Here is a 19,460-nt window from a genome sequence, read left to right as displayed (position 1 = left end):
ACCCCTCCCATTCACCCCTATGGGGCTGCCCCCCTCTCTATGGTACCCCCCATTAATAGCCTCTTCTTGCCTCTCTTCCCCCAGTCTCTATGGTTGGAGGACCTCACCGGACCATGGCGGCCGCGGTGGGCCATTGGGGCACTGCTGATGGTGGCAATGGAGGCAGGGGGAGACCCATAGAGAGACCCATAGAGAACCCTATGGAGAACCCTATGGAGACCCCAATGGAGGACCCTATGGAGAACCCTATAGAGAAACCCTATGGAGAACATCATGGAGAACACCATGGAGAACATCATGGAGATCCCTATGGAGATGCCCTATGGAAAACCCTATGGAGAACACCATGAAGAAAACCCCTATGGAGGACTTCCACCATGGCCATTCCCATATGGATCCACACCATGGCCATGGGCATTCCCATTCCCATATAGATCCACACCATGGCCATTCCCATATGGATCTACACCATGGCCATGGACATTCCCATTCCCATATGGATCCAGGCCATTCCCATTCCCATATCCCATGGAGACCATCACCATCACCATGAGCATCCCTATGGAGATGAGCACCATGGGCATTCCCATATGGATCACACCATGGCCATGGGCATCCCTATGGAGATGAGCACCATGGACATTCCCATATAGATCCACACCATGGCCATTCCCATTCCCATTCCCATTCCCATATGGATCCAGACCATGGACATTCCCATTCCCATAGGGATCCCTCTGCATCCAAGGGGGCAGAACTTGGGGGGCAGCCCCACAAGTTGGAACACAGTGGACACTGTGGGTGCAGGTGAGAGGATGGGTATGGGATGGGATCAATGGATATGGGATGGATATGGGATGGATATGGGATGGGTTATGGATGGATATGGATGGATATGGGATGGATATGGGATGGGATGGATATGGATGGATATGGGATGGATATGGGATGGATATGGATGGATATGGGATGGATATGGGATGGATATGGATGGATATGGGATGGGGATGGGATGGATAAGGGATGGATATGGGATGGATGATGGGTATGATAATGGTGGATGAAGATGATGATGGATAGATGATGTATAAAGGATAATGATGATGATGATGAAGAATGGATGACAATGGATGATGATGGTGATGGATGATGAATTGATAATGGATGGATGATGATGATGATGAAGATGATGATGATGGATATTGGGTGGTTGATGGGATGATGATGATGATGGATTGATAATGGCTAGACGATGGGTGATAATGGATGGTGGATGAAGATGAAGATGATGATGAATAGATGACAATGGATGATGATGGTGATGGATGGTGAATTGATAATGTATGGATAATGGATGGAGATTATGGATGGATGATGAAGATGATGATGATGATGATTGATAACAATGGATGACAATGGATACTAATGATGATGAAGATGATGATGAATGAAGATGAAGATGATGATGGATGGGTGATGTATAAAGGATAATGATGATGGATGATGATGATGATGGATGATGAATTGATAATGTATGGATAATGGATGAAGATTATGGATGATGATGACGATAGATGAAGATGACGATGAAAGACAATGGATGACAATGGATATTGATGACGATGATGATGATGATGGATGAAGATGAAGATGATGATGAGTGACAATGGATGACAATAGGTACTAATGACGATGATGATGATGATGAATGGATGATGATGTATGACAATGGATACTGATGATGATGATGATGGATGATGGATAATGATGGATGGATGATGATGGACTGATAATGGATAGATGATGGGTGATAATGGATGGTGGATGAAGATGAAGATGATGATGGATGGGTGATGTGTAAAGGATACTGATGATGATGCTGATGAAGATGCTGATGTCCCCTCCCCTCCCCCCCCCAGACCATGTCATCCGTTGCCCTCATCAGCCTCTGTCCCTTCCTCCTCCTCCTCCTCCTCCCATTGGACTCCTGCAGCCCAGAGCACCAGAGGCTCCTGCAGCTGCTGCTGAGCTTTGCTGCTGGGGGACTGCTGGGGATGCGTTCCTGCACCTCATCCCCCATGCGCTGGGTGAGCTGTGGGGCAGCTATGGGGCAGCTATGGGGCAGCTATGGGGCAGCTATGGGGCAGCTATGGGGCAGCTATGGGGCAGCTATGGGGCTGGGTGAGCTATGGGGCAGCTACGGGGCAGGATGGGGGCACACAATGGGGATCAATGGGGATCAATGGGGGGCACACAATGGGGGTCAATGGGGATCAATGGGGGGCACACAATGGGGGTCAATGGGGATCAATGGGGGGGGCTGCTGGGGGATGCGTTCCTGCACCTCATCCCCCATGCGCTGGGTGAGCTATGGGGCAGCTATGGGGCAGCTATGGGCTGGGTGAGCTATGGGGCAGCTATGGGGCAGCTATGGGGCAGCTATTTGGGCAGCTATGGGGCACACAATGGGGGTCAATGGGGCAGGATGGGGGCACACAATGGGGGTCAATGGGGGGACTGCTGGGGGATGCGTTCCTGCACCTCATCCCCCATGCGCTGGGTGAGCTATGGGGCAGCTATGGGGCAGCTATGGGGCTGGGTGAGCTATGGGGCAGGAGGGGGGCACACAATGGGGGTCAATGGGGGACTGCTAGGGGATGCGTTCCTGCACCTCATCCCCCATGCGCTGGGTGAGCTGTGGGGCAGCTATGGGGCAGCTATGGGGCTGGGTGAGCTATGGGCAGCTATGGGGCAGGATGGGGCAGCTATGGGGCAGGATGGGGCAGCTATGGGGCAGCTATGGGGCAGCTATGGGGCAGGATGGGGGCACACAATGGAGATCAATGGGGATCAATGGGGCAGGATGGGGGCACACAATGGGGGTCAATGGGGATCAATGGGGCAGGATGGGGGGCACACAATGGGGGTCAATGGGGATCAATGGGGGGACTGCTGGGGGATGCGTTCCTGCACCTCATCCCCCATGCGCTGGGTGAGCTATGGGGCAGCTATGGGGCAGGATGGGGGCACACAATGGGGGTCAATGGGGCAGGATGGGGGGCACACAATGGGGATCAATGGGGGGCACACAATGGGGGTCAATAGGGATCAATGGGGGGCACACAATGGGGGTCAATGGGGCAGGATGGGGGGCACACAATGGGGGTCAATAGGGATCAATGGGGGGGCACACAATGGGGGTCAATGGGGCAGGATGGGGGGCACACACAATGGGGGTCAATGGGGATCAATGGGGTTACACAATGGGGATCAATGGGGCGGGATGGGGGCACACAATGGGGGTCAATGGGGATCAATGGGGTGGGATGGGGGCACACAATGGGGGTCAATGGGGATCAATGGGGCAGGATGGGGGGGAATGGACACAATGGGGGTCAATGGGGATCAATGGGGGGGATCAATGGGGTGGGATGGGCGGACCTATGGGGCAGGATGGGGGGGGGATAGACACAATGGGGGTCAATGGGGCCATCACCTCCCCATTGTCTCCCCCCCCCAGCCCCACATGGACCTGGGGGTCACGGCCACTCACACCATGGTAAGTGGGGATGGGGGGGTGGGATGGGGGTTATGGGGTGTCCCCCCCCCCATCAATGGGTCTTGGTTGGGTCCTAGTGCCCCCCCCATCAATGGGACATGACTGGGTGCCTAGTGCCCCCCCCATCAATGGGACATGACTGGGTCCTAGTGCCCCCCCCCATCAATGGGACATGACTGGGTCCTAGTGCCCCCCCCCCCATCAATGGGACATGACTGGGTCCTAGTGCCCCCCCCCCATCAATGGGACATGACTGGGTCCTAGTCCCCCCCCATCAATGGGACATGACTGGGTCCTAGTGCCCCCCCATCAATGGGACATGACTGGGTCCTAGTGCCCCCCCCATCAATGGGACGTGACTGGGTCCTAGTGCCCCCCCCCCATCAATGGGACGTGACTGGGTCCTAGTGCCCCCCCTGCCCCATAGGCCATGGCCATGGGGACGTCCTGGCTGTGGGAATATGGGTCCTGGCTGGGATTGTGGCATTCCTGGTGCTGGAGACTGGAGTGAGACACATCAAGGGGGGACAGCATGGACATGGACATGGGCATGGTGAGTGTGGGAATGGGGTGGGAATGGGGATGGGATGGGGATGGGATGGGGATGGGATGGGAATGGGATGGGGATGGGATGGGGATGGGATGGGATGGGGATGGGATGGGGATGGGATGGGGATGGGGATGGGATGGGGATGGGATGGATGGGATGGGATGGGGATGGGATGGGGATGGGATGGGGATGGGGATGGGATGAATGGGGATGGGATGGGATGGGATGGGGATGGGAGGGGATGGGGATGGGATGGGATGGGATGAATGGGGATGGGATGGGATGGGATGGGGATGGGATGGGATGGGGATGGGATGGGGATGGGATGGGAATGGGATGGGATGGGAATGGGGATGGGATGGGATGGGATGGGATGGCATGGGATGGGATGGGGATGGGATGGGATGGGATGGGGATGGGATGGGATGGGATGGGATGGGATGGGATGGGGATGGGAATGGGATGGGGGTGGGAATGGGATGGGGATGGGATGGGATGGGATGGGGATGGGATGGGGATGGGGATGGGATGGGATGGGGATGGGAATGGGATGGGAATGGGATGGAATGGGATGGGGATGGGAATGGGATGGGATGGGGATGGGGATGGGATGGGAATGGGATGGGGGTGGGATGGGGATGGATATGGTGGCAGATGGGATGTTTTGGGGTCCCATTGAACCCAATGGTGTCATGGGGGGGGGTTGGGTACACATTGACCCCCCCCATTGTCCCAGGGTCCAAGGCCAAGAGCAGCTCCAGTGAGGATGAGGGGGGAGACACCAGCGCCCCCAGCGGCCAGCGGGGGAACAGGCGCACGGAGAGCAGCGGTACCCAATGGGGATCAACGGGGGGGTTGCCATAGCAACTAGTGGTGTCCATAGCAACGCACTGGGGTCCATAGCAACACATTGATGCCCATAGCAACGCACTGGGGTCCATAGCAACCATTGATGCCCATAGTAATGCATTGATGCCCATAGCAACGCATTGGTGTCCATAGCAACGCACTGGGGTCCATAGCAACGCACTGGTGTCCATAGCAACCCATTGATGCCCATAGCAACGCACTGGTGTCCATAGCAACGCACTGGTGTCCATAGCAACCCATTGATGCCCATAGCAACGCACTGGTGTCCATAGCAACGCACTGGTGTCCATAGCAACCCACTGGGTCCATAGCAACACATTGGTGACCATAGCAACACACTGGTGTCCATAGCAACCCATTGATGCCCATAGCAACGCACTGGGGTCCATAGCATCCATTGATGCTCATAGCAACCCATTGGTGACCATAGCAATGCCCTGGTGTCCATAGCAACCCCATTGCTGCCCATAGCAACCACTGATGCCCATAGCAATGCATTGATGCCCATAACAACCCAGTGATGCCCATAGCAACCCATTGATCCCCATAGCAACCACTGATGCCCATAGCAACCATTGCTGCCCATAGCAACCAGTGATGCCCATAGCAACGCATTGATGCCCATAACAATCCATTGCTGCCCATAGCAACGCATTGATGCCCATAGCAATGTATTGATCCCCATAGCACCCCCATTACTCCCCATACCAACCCATTACTCCCCATACCAACCCCATTACCCCCCTCCAGGCCTGGCTGTATCCGGGTACCTGAACCTGGTGGCAGACGTGACCCACAACTTCACTGATGGCCTGGCCATAGGGGCCTCGTTCATGGCAGGCTCTGGACTGGGACCAGTGACTGCACTGACTGTTTCTGCTGCATGAGCTGCCCCATGAGCTGGGGGATGTGGTGATGCTGCTGCGGGCTGGATGCTCCAGGGGGCAGGTATGGGGTGGGCTATGGGGTGTGTGGGGTGTATAGGGTCTATGGGGTCTGTGGGGTATGGGGTATGGGATATGGGGTATGGGGTATGGATAATGGGATATGGGGTATGGGGTGTGGGGTATGGGATATGGGGTATGGGGTATGGGATATGGGGTATGGGGTATGGGATATGGGGTATGGGATATGGGGTATGGGGTATGGGATATGGGATATGGGGTATGGATATGGGATGTGGGGTATGGATATGGGGTATGGGGTATGGGGTATGGGGTATGGGATATGGGGTATGGGGTATGGGATATGGATATGGGATATGGGGTATGGGATATGGGGTATGGGGTATGGGGTATGGGATATGGGATATGGGGTATGGGATATGGGGTATGGGATATGGGGTATGGGGTATGGGGTAATGCATGAGCTGCCCCATGAGCTGGGGGATGTGGTGATGCTGCTGCGGGCTGGATGCTCCAGGGGGCAGGTATGGGGTGGGCTATGGGGTATGGGGTCTGTGGGGTCTATGGGGTGTGTGGGGTGTGGGTATGGGGTATGGGATATGGGGTATGGGGTATGGGATATGGGATATGGGATATGGGGTATGTGATATGGGATATGGGGTATGGGATATGGGATATGGGGTATGTGATATGGGATATGGGGTATGGGATATGGAGTATCCATTGTTATCCCATCATTAACCCATTGTTATCTCATTGTTTCCCACCCTTACCCCATTGCCCCCCTTTGCCCCCCCACTGTTACCCCATTGCCCCCCTACCCTTACCCCATTGTTATCCCATCCTTACCCCATCCTTACCTCCTCTCTACCCCATTGCTTCCCCATCCTTACCCCATTACCCCCCCATTGTCCCCCATTGCCCCCCATCCTTACCCCATTGCCCCCATTCCCCCCCATTGTTACCCCATTGCCCCCCATTGTTACCTCATTGCCCCCCACCCTTACCCCATCATTACTCCATAATTACCCACCCTTACCCCACTGTTACCCACCACTACCCCATTGTCCCCCATTGCCCCCCATTACCCCCCACCCTTACCCCATTACCCCATTATTACCCCATTGATCCCATTGCCCCCATTGTCCCCCCCCATTGCCCCCCCATTGTTACCCCATTGTGCCCCCCACCCTTACCCCGTTACCCCATTGCCCCCATCCTTACCCCATTGCCCCCATTGTTACCCCCCACCATTACCCCATCCTTACCCCACTGTTACCCCATTGTCTCCCACCCTTACCCCATTGCCCCATTACCCCATTGTCCCCCCATTGTTACCCCATTGTTACCCCATTACCCCATTCCCATCTTTACCCCATTGTCCCCCATTGCCCCCCATAATCCCCCCACCCTTACCCCATTACCCCATTACCCCATTATTACCCCCATTGCCCCCCCACCATTCCCCCCCCCTTACCCCATTGTTACCCCATTACCCCATTGACCCCATTGATCCCATTGACCCCATTGATCCCATTGATCCCATTGATCCCATTGCCCCCATTGATCCCATTGACCCCATTGACCCCATTGATCCCATTGACCCCATTGATCCCATTGATCCCATTGACCCCATTGATCCCATTGATCCCATTGATCCCATTGATCCCCATTGACCCCATTGATCCCATTGACCCCATTGATCCCATTGATCCCCATTGACCCCATTGACTCCCATTGACCCCATTGACCCCATTGATCCCATTGATCCCATTGATCCCATTGACCCCATTGACCCCATTGACCCCATTGATCCCATTGACCCCATTGATCCCATTGATCCCATTGACCCCATTGATCCCATTGATCCCATTGATCCCCATTGACCCCATTGATCCCATTGACCCCATTGATCCCATTGATCCCCATTGACCCCATTGACTCCCATTGACCCCATTGACCCCATTGATCCCATTGATCCCATTGATCCCATTGATCCCATTGACCCCCATTGATCCCATTGCCCCCATCCCCCCCCCAGGCCCTCCGTCTGCAGCTGCTGACAGCGCTGGGTGCTGTGGGGGGGGCAGGAGTGTCCCTGCTGGTGGGTGGGGGATGGGACCAGGGGCTGCTCCCGTTCACTGCCGGAGGCTTCATCTATGTCAGCACCGTTGGGGTCATCCCAGAGCTGCTGCGGGGGGGGGGGGGGGGGGGCAATGGGGCAGGTCCTGGCCCTCGTGGGGGGGGTGGCGCTCATGGGGGGGATTGCTTTGTATGAATAGGGGACATATGGGATCACTATGGGACCCTATGGGATCCTATGGGATCCTTATGGGACCCTAGGGTATCCTTATGGCATCACTATGGTAACCTAGTGCATCCTTATGGGAGCCTATGGGAGCCTAGGGCATCACTATGGGAGCCTATGGGACCCTATGGGATCCTATGGGCATCACTATGGGAGCCTATGGGAGCCTAGAGCATCACTATGGGAGCCTATGGGACCCTATGGGATCCTATGGGCATCCCTATGGGACCCTATGGGTGCCTTATGGTACCCTAGGGCATGCTTATGGGACCGTAGGGTATCCTAGGGTATCCCTATGGGAGCCTATGGGAGCCTTATGGGACTCTATGGTACCCTAGAGTATCCTAGGGCATCCCTATGGGAGCCTAGGGTACCCTGTGGCATCCTTATGGGAGCCTATGGTATCATTATGGGAGCCTATGGTACCCTAGGGCATCACTATGGGAGCCTAGGGCATCACTATGGTAACCTAGGGAATCACTATGGGAGCCTAGGTACCCTAGGGCATCCTTATGGTACTCTATGGTATCCTTATGGGACCCTAGGGTACCCTAGAGCATCCCTATGGGAGCCTATGGGAGCCTATGGTATCATTATGGGAGCCTATGGTACCATAGGGCATCCCTATAGGAGCCTATGGTACCCTATGGCATCACTATGGTAACCTAGGGCATCCTTATGGGAGCCTATGGTATCATTATGGGACCCTATGGTACCCTAGGGCATCACTATGGAGCCTATGGGTTAGGGTTAGGGCCGGGGGGGGGGAGGGGGGGGGCAATGGGGCAGGTGATGGCGCTCATGGGGGGGGGTGGCGCTCATGGGGGGATTGCCTTGTATGATTAGGGGACATATGGGATCCTTATGGTACCATATGGGGACTATGGGATCCTTAACGTACCCTATGGCATTCCTATGGGGGACTATGGCATCACTATGGGATCCTTATGGTACCCTATGGTATCCTTATGGGATCCTAGGGTACCCTAGGGCATCCCTATGGGACTCTATGGTATCCTTATGGGAGCCTTATGGTATCATTATGGGAGCCTGGGCATTAGTATGGGAGCCTATGGGAGCCTATGGGATCCTAGGGTATCCCTATGGGAGCCTATGGTATCACTATGGGAGCCTTGGGGTATCACTATGGTATCCTAGGGTATCCTATGGGAGCCCTTATGGGACTGTATGGTACCCTAGGGTATCCCTATGGGAGACTATGGCATCACTATGGTAACCTAGGGCATCACTATGGACCCTATGTTACCCTATTGGATCCTAGGGCATCACCATGGGAGGCTATGGGTTAGGTTATGGTTATGGTAGGGTCAGGGTTATGGGTTAGGGCCAGTGCGGGTGCTGGGGCAGGTGCTGGCACTGGGGGCGGGGTGGCACTCATGGGGGTATTGCCTTGTATGAGTAGGGACACCTATGGGATCCTTATGGGACTCTATGGCATTCCTATGGGGACTAGGGCATCACTATGGTAACTAGGGCATCCCTATGGTACCCTAGGGCATCACTATGGGAGCCTAGGGTATCCTTATGGGAGCCTATGGGATTCTATGGGACCCTATGGTATCCTAGGGCATCACTATGGGAGTCTATGAGACCCTATGGTAGCCTTAAGAGACCCTATGGCATCCTATGGTATCCTTATGGGACCCTATAGCATCCTCACAGCATCCTCATGGTACCCAAGGGCATCCTTATAGTACCCAAGGTTACCCAATGGCATCTTTATGGCACCCTATAGCACCCTTATGGCACCCTATGGCATTCTTATGGCACCCTATGGCATCCCTATGGCATCCCTATGCTATCCTTACGGTACTCAGTGGTACCCTAGGGCATCCTTATGGTACTCTATGGTACCCTATGTCATCGTTATGGGACCTTATGGGACCCTATGGCATCCCTATGGCACCCTTATGGCATTCTTATGGGACCCAATGGCATCCTTATGGTACCCAGTGATACCCAATGGCATCCCTATGTTATCCCTATGTTACCCACATCCCCCCATACCCCCCCACGATCCCACTTCGTGCTCCCCTATGGTGCCATTGGATCCCCTATATCCTATATGGGGTCTTGGGGGCCCCTATGGGGCTGGGGTGGGGGGGGGGTCAGATTTGGGTCTATTTTGTACGGATTTGAACCACTCGCGGTTGGATTCATTAAAGGGGGGGGGGAGACCCCCCCGAGGCTCATTTTGGGGTAAAATCAATGGAAAACGGGGATAAAGGGACTGGAAAACCGGGATGGAGCCTATAGGGATGCTTGGAGGACTGACCATAGAGGCGGTGGAGGACTGACTGCCTAGAGGGGCAAAGGGGCGGGGGGGTTAAGGCACTTCCGCCCCGTCTCGCTGCTCACTTCCGGTGTCGCCATCATGGCGGAGGGGAGCCTCCGAGGGGTGAAGGCGCTGGTGACGGGTACGGGGTGACGTCATGGGGACGTAGTGACGTCATTACGTAACGGGGGAGGGGGCGCCCCATAAGTGACCCATTGAGCCCCATAAGTGACCCCTTGGCCCCATAAGTGACCCCCAGCCATGGGTCCCCCACCCCAGAATGGACCCCACACCCCATTGCTACCCCATAGCTGCCCCATAGCTGCCCCATTGCTACCCCATAGTACCCCATTTATACCCCATAGTACCCCATAACTGCCCCTATTGTGGCCCTATAGCTGCCCCATTTCTACCCTATAGTACCCTATAACTGCCCCTATTGTGGCCCCATTGCTACCTCATAGTGCCCATACCTGCCCCATAGTGCCCTATTGCTACCCCATAGTGCCCCATAGCTGCCCCATTGCTACCCCATTTCTAACCCATAGTACCCCATAGCTGTCCCTATTGTGGCCCCATTGCTACCCCATAGCTGCCCCATTGCTACCCCCATAGTGCCCCATTTCTACCCCATAGTACCCCATACTGCCCCTATTGTGGCACTATTGCTGCCCCATAGTACCCACACCTGCCCCATAGCTGCCCCATTGCTACCCCATAGTGCCCCATACCTGCCCCTATTGTGGCTCCATAGTGCCCCATTGCTACCCCATACCTGTCCCATAGCTGTCCCATTGCTACCCCATAGTACCCCAGTTATACCCCATAGTACCCCATACCTGCCCCTACTGTGGCCCCATTGCTACCCCATAGTACCCCATACCTGCCCCATAATGCCCCATTGCTACCCCATTTCTACTACATAGTGCCCCATTGCCACCCCATAGCTGTCCCTATTGTGGCCCCATTACTACCCCATAGAGCCCATACCTGCCCCACAGTTGCCCCATTGCCACCCCATACCTGCCCCATTGCTACCCCATTTCTACCCCATAGTGTCCCATAGCTGTCCCATAGTGCCCCATTGCTATCCCATTTCTACCCCATACCTGCCCCTATTGTGGCCCCATAGCTGCCCCATAGTACCCCATAGAGCCCCATATCTGCCCCACATCTGCCCCCCTCCCGCCCCCTCCCCCGTGACCCCGCCGTGACCCCGCAGGGGGCGGGGGCGGCCTGGGGCGCGCGCTCTGCCGCCGCTTGGCGCGCGCGGGAGCTCTGGTGGCGGCTTCGGACCAGAACGAGGCTGCAGCGCGGGAAACGCTGCGCGCGCTCCTCCCCCCCCCTCCCCCCCCCCGCGCCGGGTCACGTGGCCCTGGCGGCCGACGTGACGTCAGCGGAGGGGGTGAGGACACTGCTGAGGAGGGTGCAGGTAACAGCCCCTCCCCCCCCACCCCCACCCCCCCCCTCCCCCCCCCCCCCCCCCCCATCCCATCCCATCCCATCCCTCCCCATCCCATCCCCATCCCATCCCCATCCCATCCCATCCCCATCCCATCCCATCCCATCCCCATCCCATCCCCATCCATCCCCATCCCATCCCATCCCCATCCCATCCCATCCCATCCCCATCCCATCCCCATCCCATCCCATCCCATCCCCATCCCATCCCATCCCATCCCCATCCCATCCCCTCCCATCCCCCTCCCATCCCCATCCCATCCCCATCCCATCCCATCCCATCCCATCCCATCCCATCCATCCCATCCCCATCCCCATCCCATCCCATCCCATCCCCATCCCCATCCCATCCCATCCCATCCCATCCCATCCCCATCCCATCCCATCCCATCCCCATCCCCATCCCATCCCATCCCATCCCATCCCATCCCCCCCTCATCCCATCCCCATCCCATCCCCATCCCATCCCATCCCCATCCCATCCCCATTCCATCCCATTCCATCCCATCCCATCCCATCCCATCCCATCCCCATCCCATCCCCATCCCCATTCCATCCCATTCCATCCCATCCCATCCCATCCCATCCCATCCCCATCCCATCCCCATCCCATCCCATCCCATCCCATCCCCATCCCATCCCCATTCCATCCCATTCATCCCATCCCATCCCATCCCATCCCATCCCCATCCCATCCCATCCCCATCCCCATCCCCATCCCCATCCCATCCCATCCCATCCCATCCCCATCCCATCCCCATCCCATCCCCATCCCATCCCCATCCCCATCCCATCCCCATCCCATCCCCATCCCCATCCCATCCCATCCCATCCCATCCCCATCCCCATCCCATCCCATCCCATCCCCATCCCATCCCATCCCATCCCATCCCCATCCCATCCCCATCCCATCCCATCCCATCCCCATCCCCATCCCCATCCCCATCCCCATCCCATCCCATCCCCATCCCCATCCCATCCCATCCCATCCCATCCCCATCCCATCCCCATCCCATCCCCATCCCATCCCATCCCATCCCATCCCCATCCCCATCCCCATCCCCATCCCATCCCCATCCCATCCCCATCCCATCCCATCCCATCCCATCCCCATCCCATCCCCATCCCATCCCCATCCCATCCCATCCCCATCCCATCCCCATCCCATCCCCATCCCATCCCCATCCCATCCCATCCCCATTCCCATCCCATTCCCATCCCATTCCCATTGCAGGAGCACTTTGGGGCCCCCCCCAATGCATGTGTGGGATGTGCTGGGATCACTCGGGATCAGTTCCTGCTCCGCATGGGGGAGAGGGAATTCCGGGAGGTGCTGGACGTCAACCTGCTGGTAAAGGGCTTGGGATAGATGGGATCTATGGGATCAATGGGATATGGGATAGATGGGATATGGGATATATGGGGTATGGAATATGTGGGATATATGGGATATTGGATCTATGGGATAAGGGATATATAGGGTATGGGATATGGGATATATGGGATCTATGGCATATGGGATACATGGGATATGGGATATGGGACATGGGATACATGGGGTATGGGATGTGGGATATATGGGATATGGGATAGGGGATCTATGGGGTATGTAATCTATGGGATATGGGCTATGGCATCCATGGAATCAATGGGGATCAATGGGTGTCAATGGGGATCAATGGGTGTCAGTGAGGATCAATGGGAGTCAATGGGTGTCAATGGGGATCAGTGGGTGTCAATGGGATCAATGGGTATCAATGGGTGTCAATGGGGATCAATGGGTATCAATGGGATCAATGGTATCAATGGTTATCAATGGGATCAATGGGTACCAATGGTGATGAATGGTTATGAATGGGTACCAATGGCTATCAATGGGTGCCAATGGGTACCAATGGTGATCAATGGGTGTTAATGGTTATCAGTGGGGATCAATGGTGATCAATGGGGTTATCAATGGTATCAATGGGTCTCAATGGGTACCAATGGTGATCAATGGTGATCAATGGTTCTCAATGGTTATCAATAGTTATCAATGGGTATCAACAGTTATCAATGGCTCTCAATGGTTATCAATGGGGTTACCAATGGTGATCAATGGTGTTATCACTGTGATCACTGTTATCAATGGTGTATCAATGTGATCAATACCTCCCAGGGCTCGTTCCTGCTGTCCCAGGCTCTGGCTGAGGCTCTTGTGACCTCAGGGGCTCCTGGTGCCCTCCCTGGTGCTGGTGGGCAGCATCGTGGGCAAGGTGAGGGCCCCGCCCCCTGTGACGTCATCACCACTCCCGTGACGTCATCGTGACGTCATCACCCCATGTCACCAATGGTGTGATCCCAATGACATCCCCCCAGTGATGTCAGCAGTGACGTCACACCCCCCTGACCTCACCAATGGTGTGATCCCATTGACATCCCCCCCATTGATGTCATTGGTGACGTCATCACCCCACCCCCCTGACGTCACCAATGGTGTGATCCCATTGACATGCCCCCAGGGACGTCATCAGTGACGTCACCCCATTCACTGCCCCTAGTGACGTCACCGGTGACGTCACCCCATGCACAACCCCTAGTGACGTCACCCTATTCATTGCCCCTAGTGACGTCACCGGTGACGTCACCAGTATCCTACTGATGTCACCCAATGACGTCACCCCATGTGTCACACCCAGTGACGTCACCAGTAACCTACTGACGTCACCCAATGACGTCACCCCACGTGTCACCCCATGTCCCACCCCTAGTGGTGTCACCCAATGATGTCAGCCAATGATGCAACCCCATGTGTCACATCCAGTGATGTCACACAGTGACGTCACACACCCGATGACGTCACACACCATGTGACGTCACCCCCAATGACGTCACCCCACGTGTCACCCCATGTCCCACCCGTATTGATATCACCCAATGATGTCACCCAATGATGCCACCCCATGTTGTCACACCCAATGATGTCACATAGTGACGTCACACACCCGATGACGTCACACGCCCGATGACGTCACACCCGATGACGTCACCTTATGTGTCACCCCTACTGATGTTACCCAATGATGCCACCCCATGTGTCACACCCAATGATGTCACACAATGACATCACACACCATATGACGTCACACCCCCGATGACCTCACACCCCATGTGACATCACCCCCGATGACGTCACCCCCCCATGTGACGTCACCCCCCATGTGACGTCACGGGTCAGGTGGGGAACCTGGGCCAGACCAACTATGCTGCAGCCAGGCTGGAATCGAGGGAGCTGACCCGGAGCTGTGCAAGGAGCTGGCGCGGTGGGGGAGGGGTATTATGGGATATGGGGTATTATGGGATGGATGGGGGATTATGGGATGGAGATGGGGGATTATGGGATGGATATGGGGGTTATGGGATGGATATGGGGTATTATGGGATGGATATGGGGTGTTATGGGATGGATATGGGGGATTATGGGATGGATATGGGGGATTATGGGATGGATATGGGGGATTATGGGATGGATATGGGTGTTATGGGATGGATATGGGGGATTATGGGATGGAGATGGGGATTATGGGATGGATATGGGGGTTATGGGATGGATATGGGGTATTATGGGATGGATATGGGGTGTTATGGGATGGATATGGGGGATTATGGGATGGATATGGGGGATTATGGGATGGATATGGGGGATTATGGGATGGATATGGGGTGTTATGGGATGGATATGGGGGATTATGGGATGGAGATGGGGGATTATGGGATGGAGATGGGGGATTATGGGATGGATATGGGGGATTATGGGATGGATGTGGGGTATTATGGGATGGATATGGGGGATTATGGGATGGAGATGGGGGATTATGGGATGGATGGGGGATTATGGGATGGATATGGGGGATTATGGGATGGAGATGGGGTATTATGGGATGGATGGGGGATTATGGGATGGATGTGGGGGATTATGGGATGGATGTGGGGTATTATGGGATGGATATGGGGGATTATGGGATGGAGATGGGGGATTATGGGATGGAGATGGGGTGTTATGGGATGGATATGGGGTATTATGGGATGGATATGGGGTATTATGGGATGGAGATGGGGATTATGGGATGGAGATGGGGTGTTATGGGATGGAGATGGGGGATTATGGGATGGATATGGGGTATTATGGGATGGAGATGGGGTATTATGGGATGGAGATGGGGATTATGGGATGGAGATGGGGTGTTTGTGGGATGGAGATGGGGGATTATGGGATGGATATGGGGTATTATGGGATGGAGATGGGGGATTATGGGATGGATATAGGGGATTATGGGATGGAGATGGGGTGTTATGGGATGGATGGGGGGTGTATGGGGTATGGGATATGGGGTGTTATGGGATGGATGGGGTATTATGGGATGGATGGGGTATTATGGGATGGATGGGGTATTATGGGATGGAGATGGGGTATTATGGGATGGATGTGGGGTATTATGGGATGGAGATGGGGTATTATGGGATGGATGTGGGGTATTATGGGATGGAGATGGGGTATTATGGGATGGAGATGGGGTGTTATGGGATGGATATGGGGTGTTATGGGATGGAGATGGGGGATTATGGGATGGATGTGGGGGATTATGGGATGGATATGGGGTGTTATGGGATGGAGATGGGGGATTATGGGATGGAGATGGGGATTATGGGATGGATATGGGGGATTATGGGATGGAGATGGGGTATTATGGGATGGATATGGGGTATTATGGGATGGATATGGGGTATTATGGGATGGATGGGGGGTATGGGATGGATGGGGGTATTATGGGATGGATATGGGGTGTTATGGGATGGATGGGGTATTATGGGATGGATATGGGGTGTTATGGGATGGATGGGGTGTTATGGGATGGATGGGGTTGTTATGGGATGGAGATGGGGTGTTATGGGATGGAGATGGGGTGTTATGGGATGGATGGGGGGTATTATGGGATGGATGGGGTATTATGGGATGGATATGGGGTATTATGGGGTGGATGGGGTATTATGGGATGGATATGGGGTATTATGGGATGGATATGGGGTATTATGGGATAGATGGAATGTATGGGGTATTATGGGATGTATGGGGTGTATGGGATGTATGGGGTATTATGGGATAGGTGGGATGTATGGGGTACGGGGTATGGGATATGGGATATGGGATATGAAATATGGGATATGGGGTATGGGATATGGGGTATGGATGTATGGGATATATAGGCTATTATGGGCTATATGTGCTATTATGGGATGTGCCTGACCCCTCCATCCCCTCAGCTCCGGCATCCGGGTCAATTGTGTCCTTCCAGGCTTCATTGTCACCCCCATGACCAGCACTGTGCCCCCCAAGGTGCTGAGCAAGGTGAGGGGCACCCATGGGTGCCATAGGGATGCATTGGGTGCCATAGGGATGCATTGATGCCATAGTGACACCCATGGGTGCCATAGGGATGCATTGGGTGCATAGGGATGCATTGGGTGCCATAGGGATGCATTGGGTGCCATAGGGATGCATTGGTGCCATAGGGATGCATTGGGTGCCATAGGGATGCATTGGGTGCCATAGGGACACATTGATGCCATAGGGACACCCATAGGTGCCATAGGGACACCCATGGGTGCCATAGGGACACATTGATGCCATAGGGACACCCATAGGTGCCATAGGGACACCCATGGGTGCCATAGGGATGTATTGATGCCATAGGGACACCCATGGGTGCCATAGGGACATATTGATGCCATGGGGACACCCATGGGTGCCATAGGGATGCATTGGGTGCCATAGGGATGCATTGTGTGCCATAGGGATGCATTGGTGCCATAGGGACCCCCATGGGTGCCATAGGGATGCATTGGTGCCATAGGGACCCCCATGGGTGCCATAGGGATGCATTGGTGCCATAGGGATGCATTGATGCCATAGTGACACCCATGGGTGCCATAGGGATGCATTGGTGCCATAGGGATGCATTGGTGCCATAGGGATGCATTGATGCCATAGTGACACCCATGGGTGCCATAGGGATGCATTGGTGCCATAGGGATGCATTGGTGCCATAGGGACACATTGGTACCATAGTGACACCCATGGGTGCCATAGGGACACTGGTGCCATAGGGACACCCATGGGTGCCATAGGGACACATTGGGTCCCATAGTGACACCCATGGGTGCCTCTCCCATCCCAGTTCGCAGGCATGGTGCCATTGGGAAGACTGGGGCAGCCTGATGGTGAGTATGGGGGGGGTCCATTGGGGTGCCCCCCCCCCCCCCCCCCCCCCCCCCCATTCCCCACCCCCACTCATGGGTGCTCCCCCCCCCCCCATAGATGTTGCTGACGTCATCGAATTCCTGGTGTCCGACCGGAGCAGCTACATAACAGGAGCCAGTGTGGAGGTGACAGGTATGGGATATGGGATATGGGATATGGGGTATGGGATATGGGGTATGGGATATGGGATATGGGATATGGGATATGGGGTATGGGGTATGGGGTATGGGATATGGGGTATGGGATATGGGATATGGGGTATGGGATATGGGATATGGGATATGGGGTATGGGATATGGGATATGGGGTATGGGATATGGGATATGGGGTATGGGTTTGGGGGTATGGGATATGGGGTATGGGGTATGGGATATGGGATATGGGATATGGGGTATGGGATATGGGGTATGGGGTATGGGATATGGGATATGGGGTATGGGGTATGGGATATGGGATATGGGATATGGGGTATGGGATATGGGATATGGGGTATGGGATATGGGATATGGGATATGGGGTATGGGGTATGGGATATGGGGTATGGGATATGGGATATGGGATATGGGGTATGGGATATGGGGTATGGGATATGGGATATGGGATATGGGATATGGGATATGGGGTATGGGATATGGGATATGGGATATGGGATATGGGGTATGGGATATGGGGTATGGGGTATGGGATATTATGGGATGTATCTCTTCCATTCCCATTCATTCCAGGCGGTCTCTTCATGTGAGGAATCCCCTCCCCCATCAATAAATCCGTATACGTCAGAGCCGTGCTTGGGCCAATGGGGATCGAGGGAGGGGGCGGGACTTAACTTAGGAGGCGTGGTTTAGCGAGGGGGGCGGGGTCAGACCCATCATACGTCACCAAAGGGGGCGGAGCTTCAATGTGTACCACGCAGCGGACGTGCGCTAGGACCCGGCGGTGCTCCCGTACTGAAGCCCCGCCCCTCGTGGCCACGCCCCCTCCTCTCCCATTGGCTCCCCGCTCCGCCGCCGCGCTCCCATTGGTCCTCCCCTGACGCCGTCCCCCTGCGCGGGCCGGAAGTGACGCATTCGGCGCGCGCCGGCGCCGCGTCCGGACGGGAGCGGAGGCTCCGGAGCTGCGGCCGAACCCGGTTCCGATCCCATTGATCCCATTGATCCCATTGATCCCATTGATCCCATTGATCCCATTCCCGTTATCCCGTTCCCGTTATTCC

At 55.2% G+C, this 19,460-nt stretch overlaps 2 protein-coding genes across 2 annotated transcripts; both read left to right on the top strand.

Moving 5' to 3' along the window:
- The first annotated feature begins 707 nt into the window (after positions 1–707).
- SLC39A7 (solute carrier family 39 member 7) lies at positions 708–8,166 on the top strand. Its single transcript, XM_034072437.1, is given in 9 exon segments — positions 708–807; positions 1,920–2,087; positions 3,521–3,559; positions 3,987–4,112; positions 4,846–4,938; positions 5,730–5,854; positions 5,856–5,927; positions 7,926–8,092; positions 8,094–8,166. Coding segments are annotated over 9 exon segments (963 nt in total).
- Positions 8,167–11,717: 3,551 nt separating this feature from the next.
- HSD17B8 (hydroxysteroid 17-beta dehydrogenase 8) lies at positions 11,718–19,028 on the top strand. The gene is made up of 7 exons (XM_034072458.1): positions 11,718–11,920; positions 13,184–13,300; positions 14,108–14,204; positions 17,283–17,335; positions 18,165–18,207; positions 18,305–18,379; positions 18,973–19,028. Exons 2-7 carry the CDS (start codon positions 13,256–13,258, stop codon positions 18,987–18,989), a joined length of 330 nt encoding a protein of 109 aa, XP_033928349.1. The 5' UTR covers positions 11,718–11,920; positions 13,184–13,255; the 3' UTR covers positions 18,990–19,028.
- Positions 19,029–19,460: the final 432 nt, after the last annotated feature.

Source organism: Melopsittacus undulatus, chromosome 28, assembly GCF_012275295.1.
Source record: "Melopsittacus undulatus isolate bMelUnd1 chromosome 28, bMelUnd1.mat.Z, whole genome shotgun sequence".
NCBI classification, from domain to species: Eukaryota; Metazoa; Chordata; class Aves; order Psittaciformes; family Psittaculidae; genus Melopsittacus; species Melopsittacus undulatus.
The sequence above is the reverse complement of the archived record's forward strand: the minus strand, read 5'-3'. Positions and strand labels throughout refer to the sequence as shown.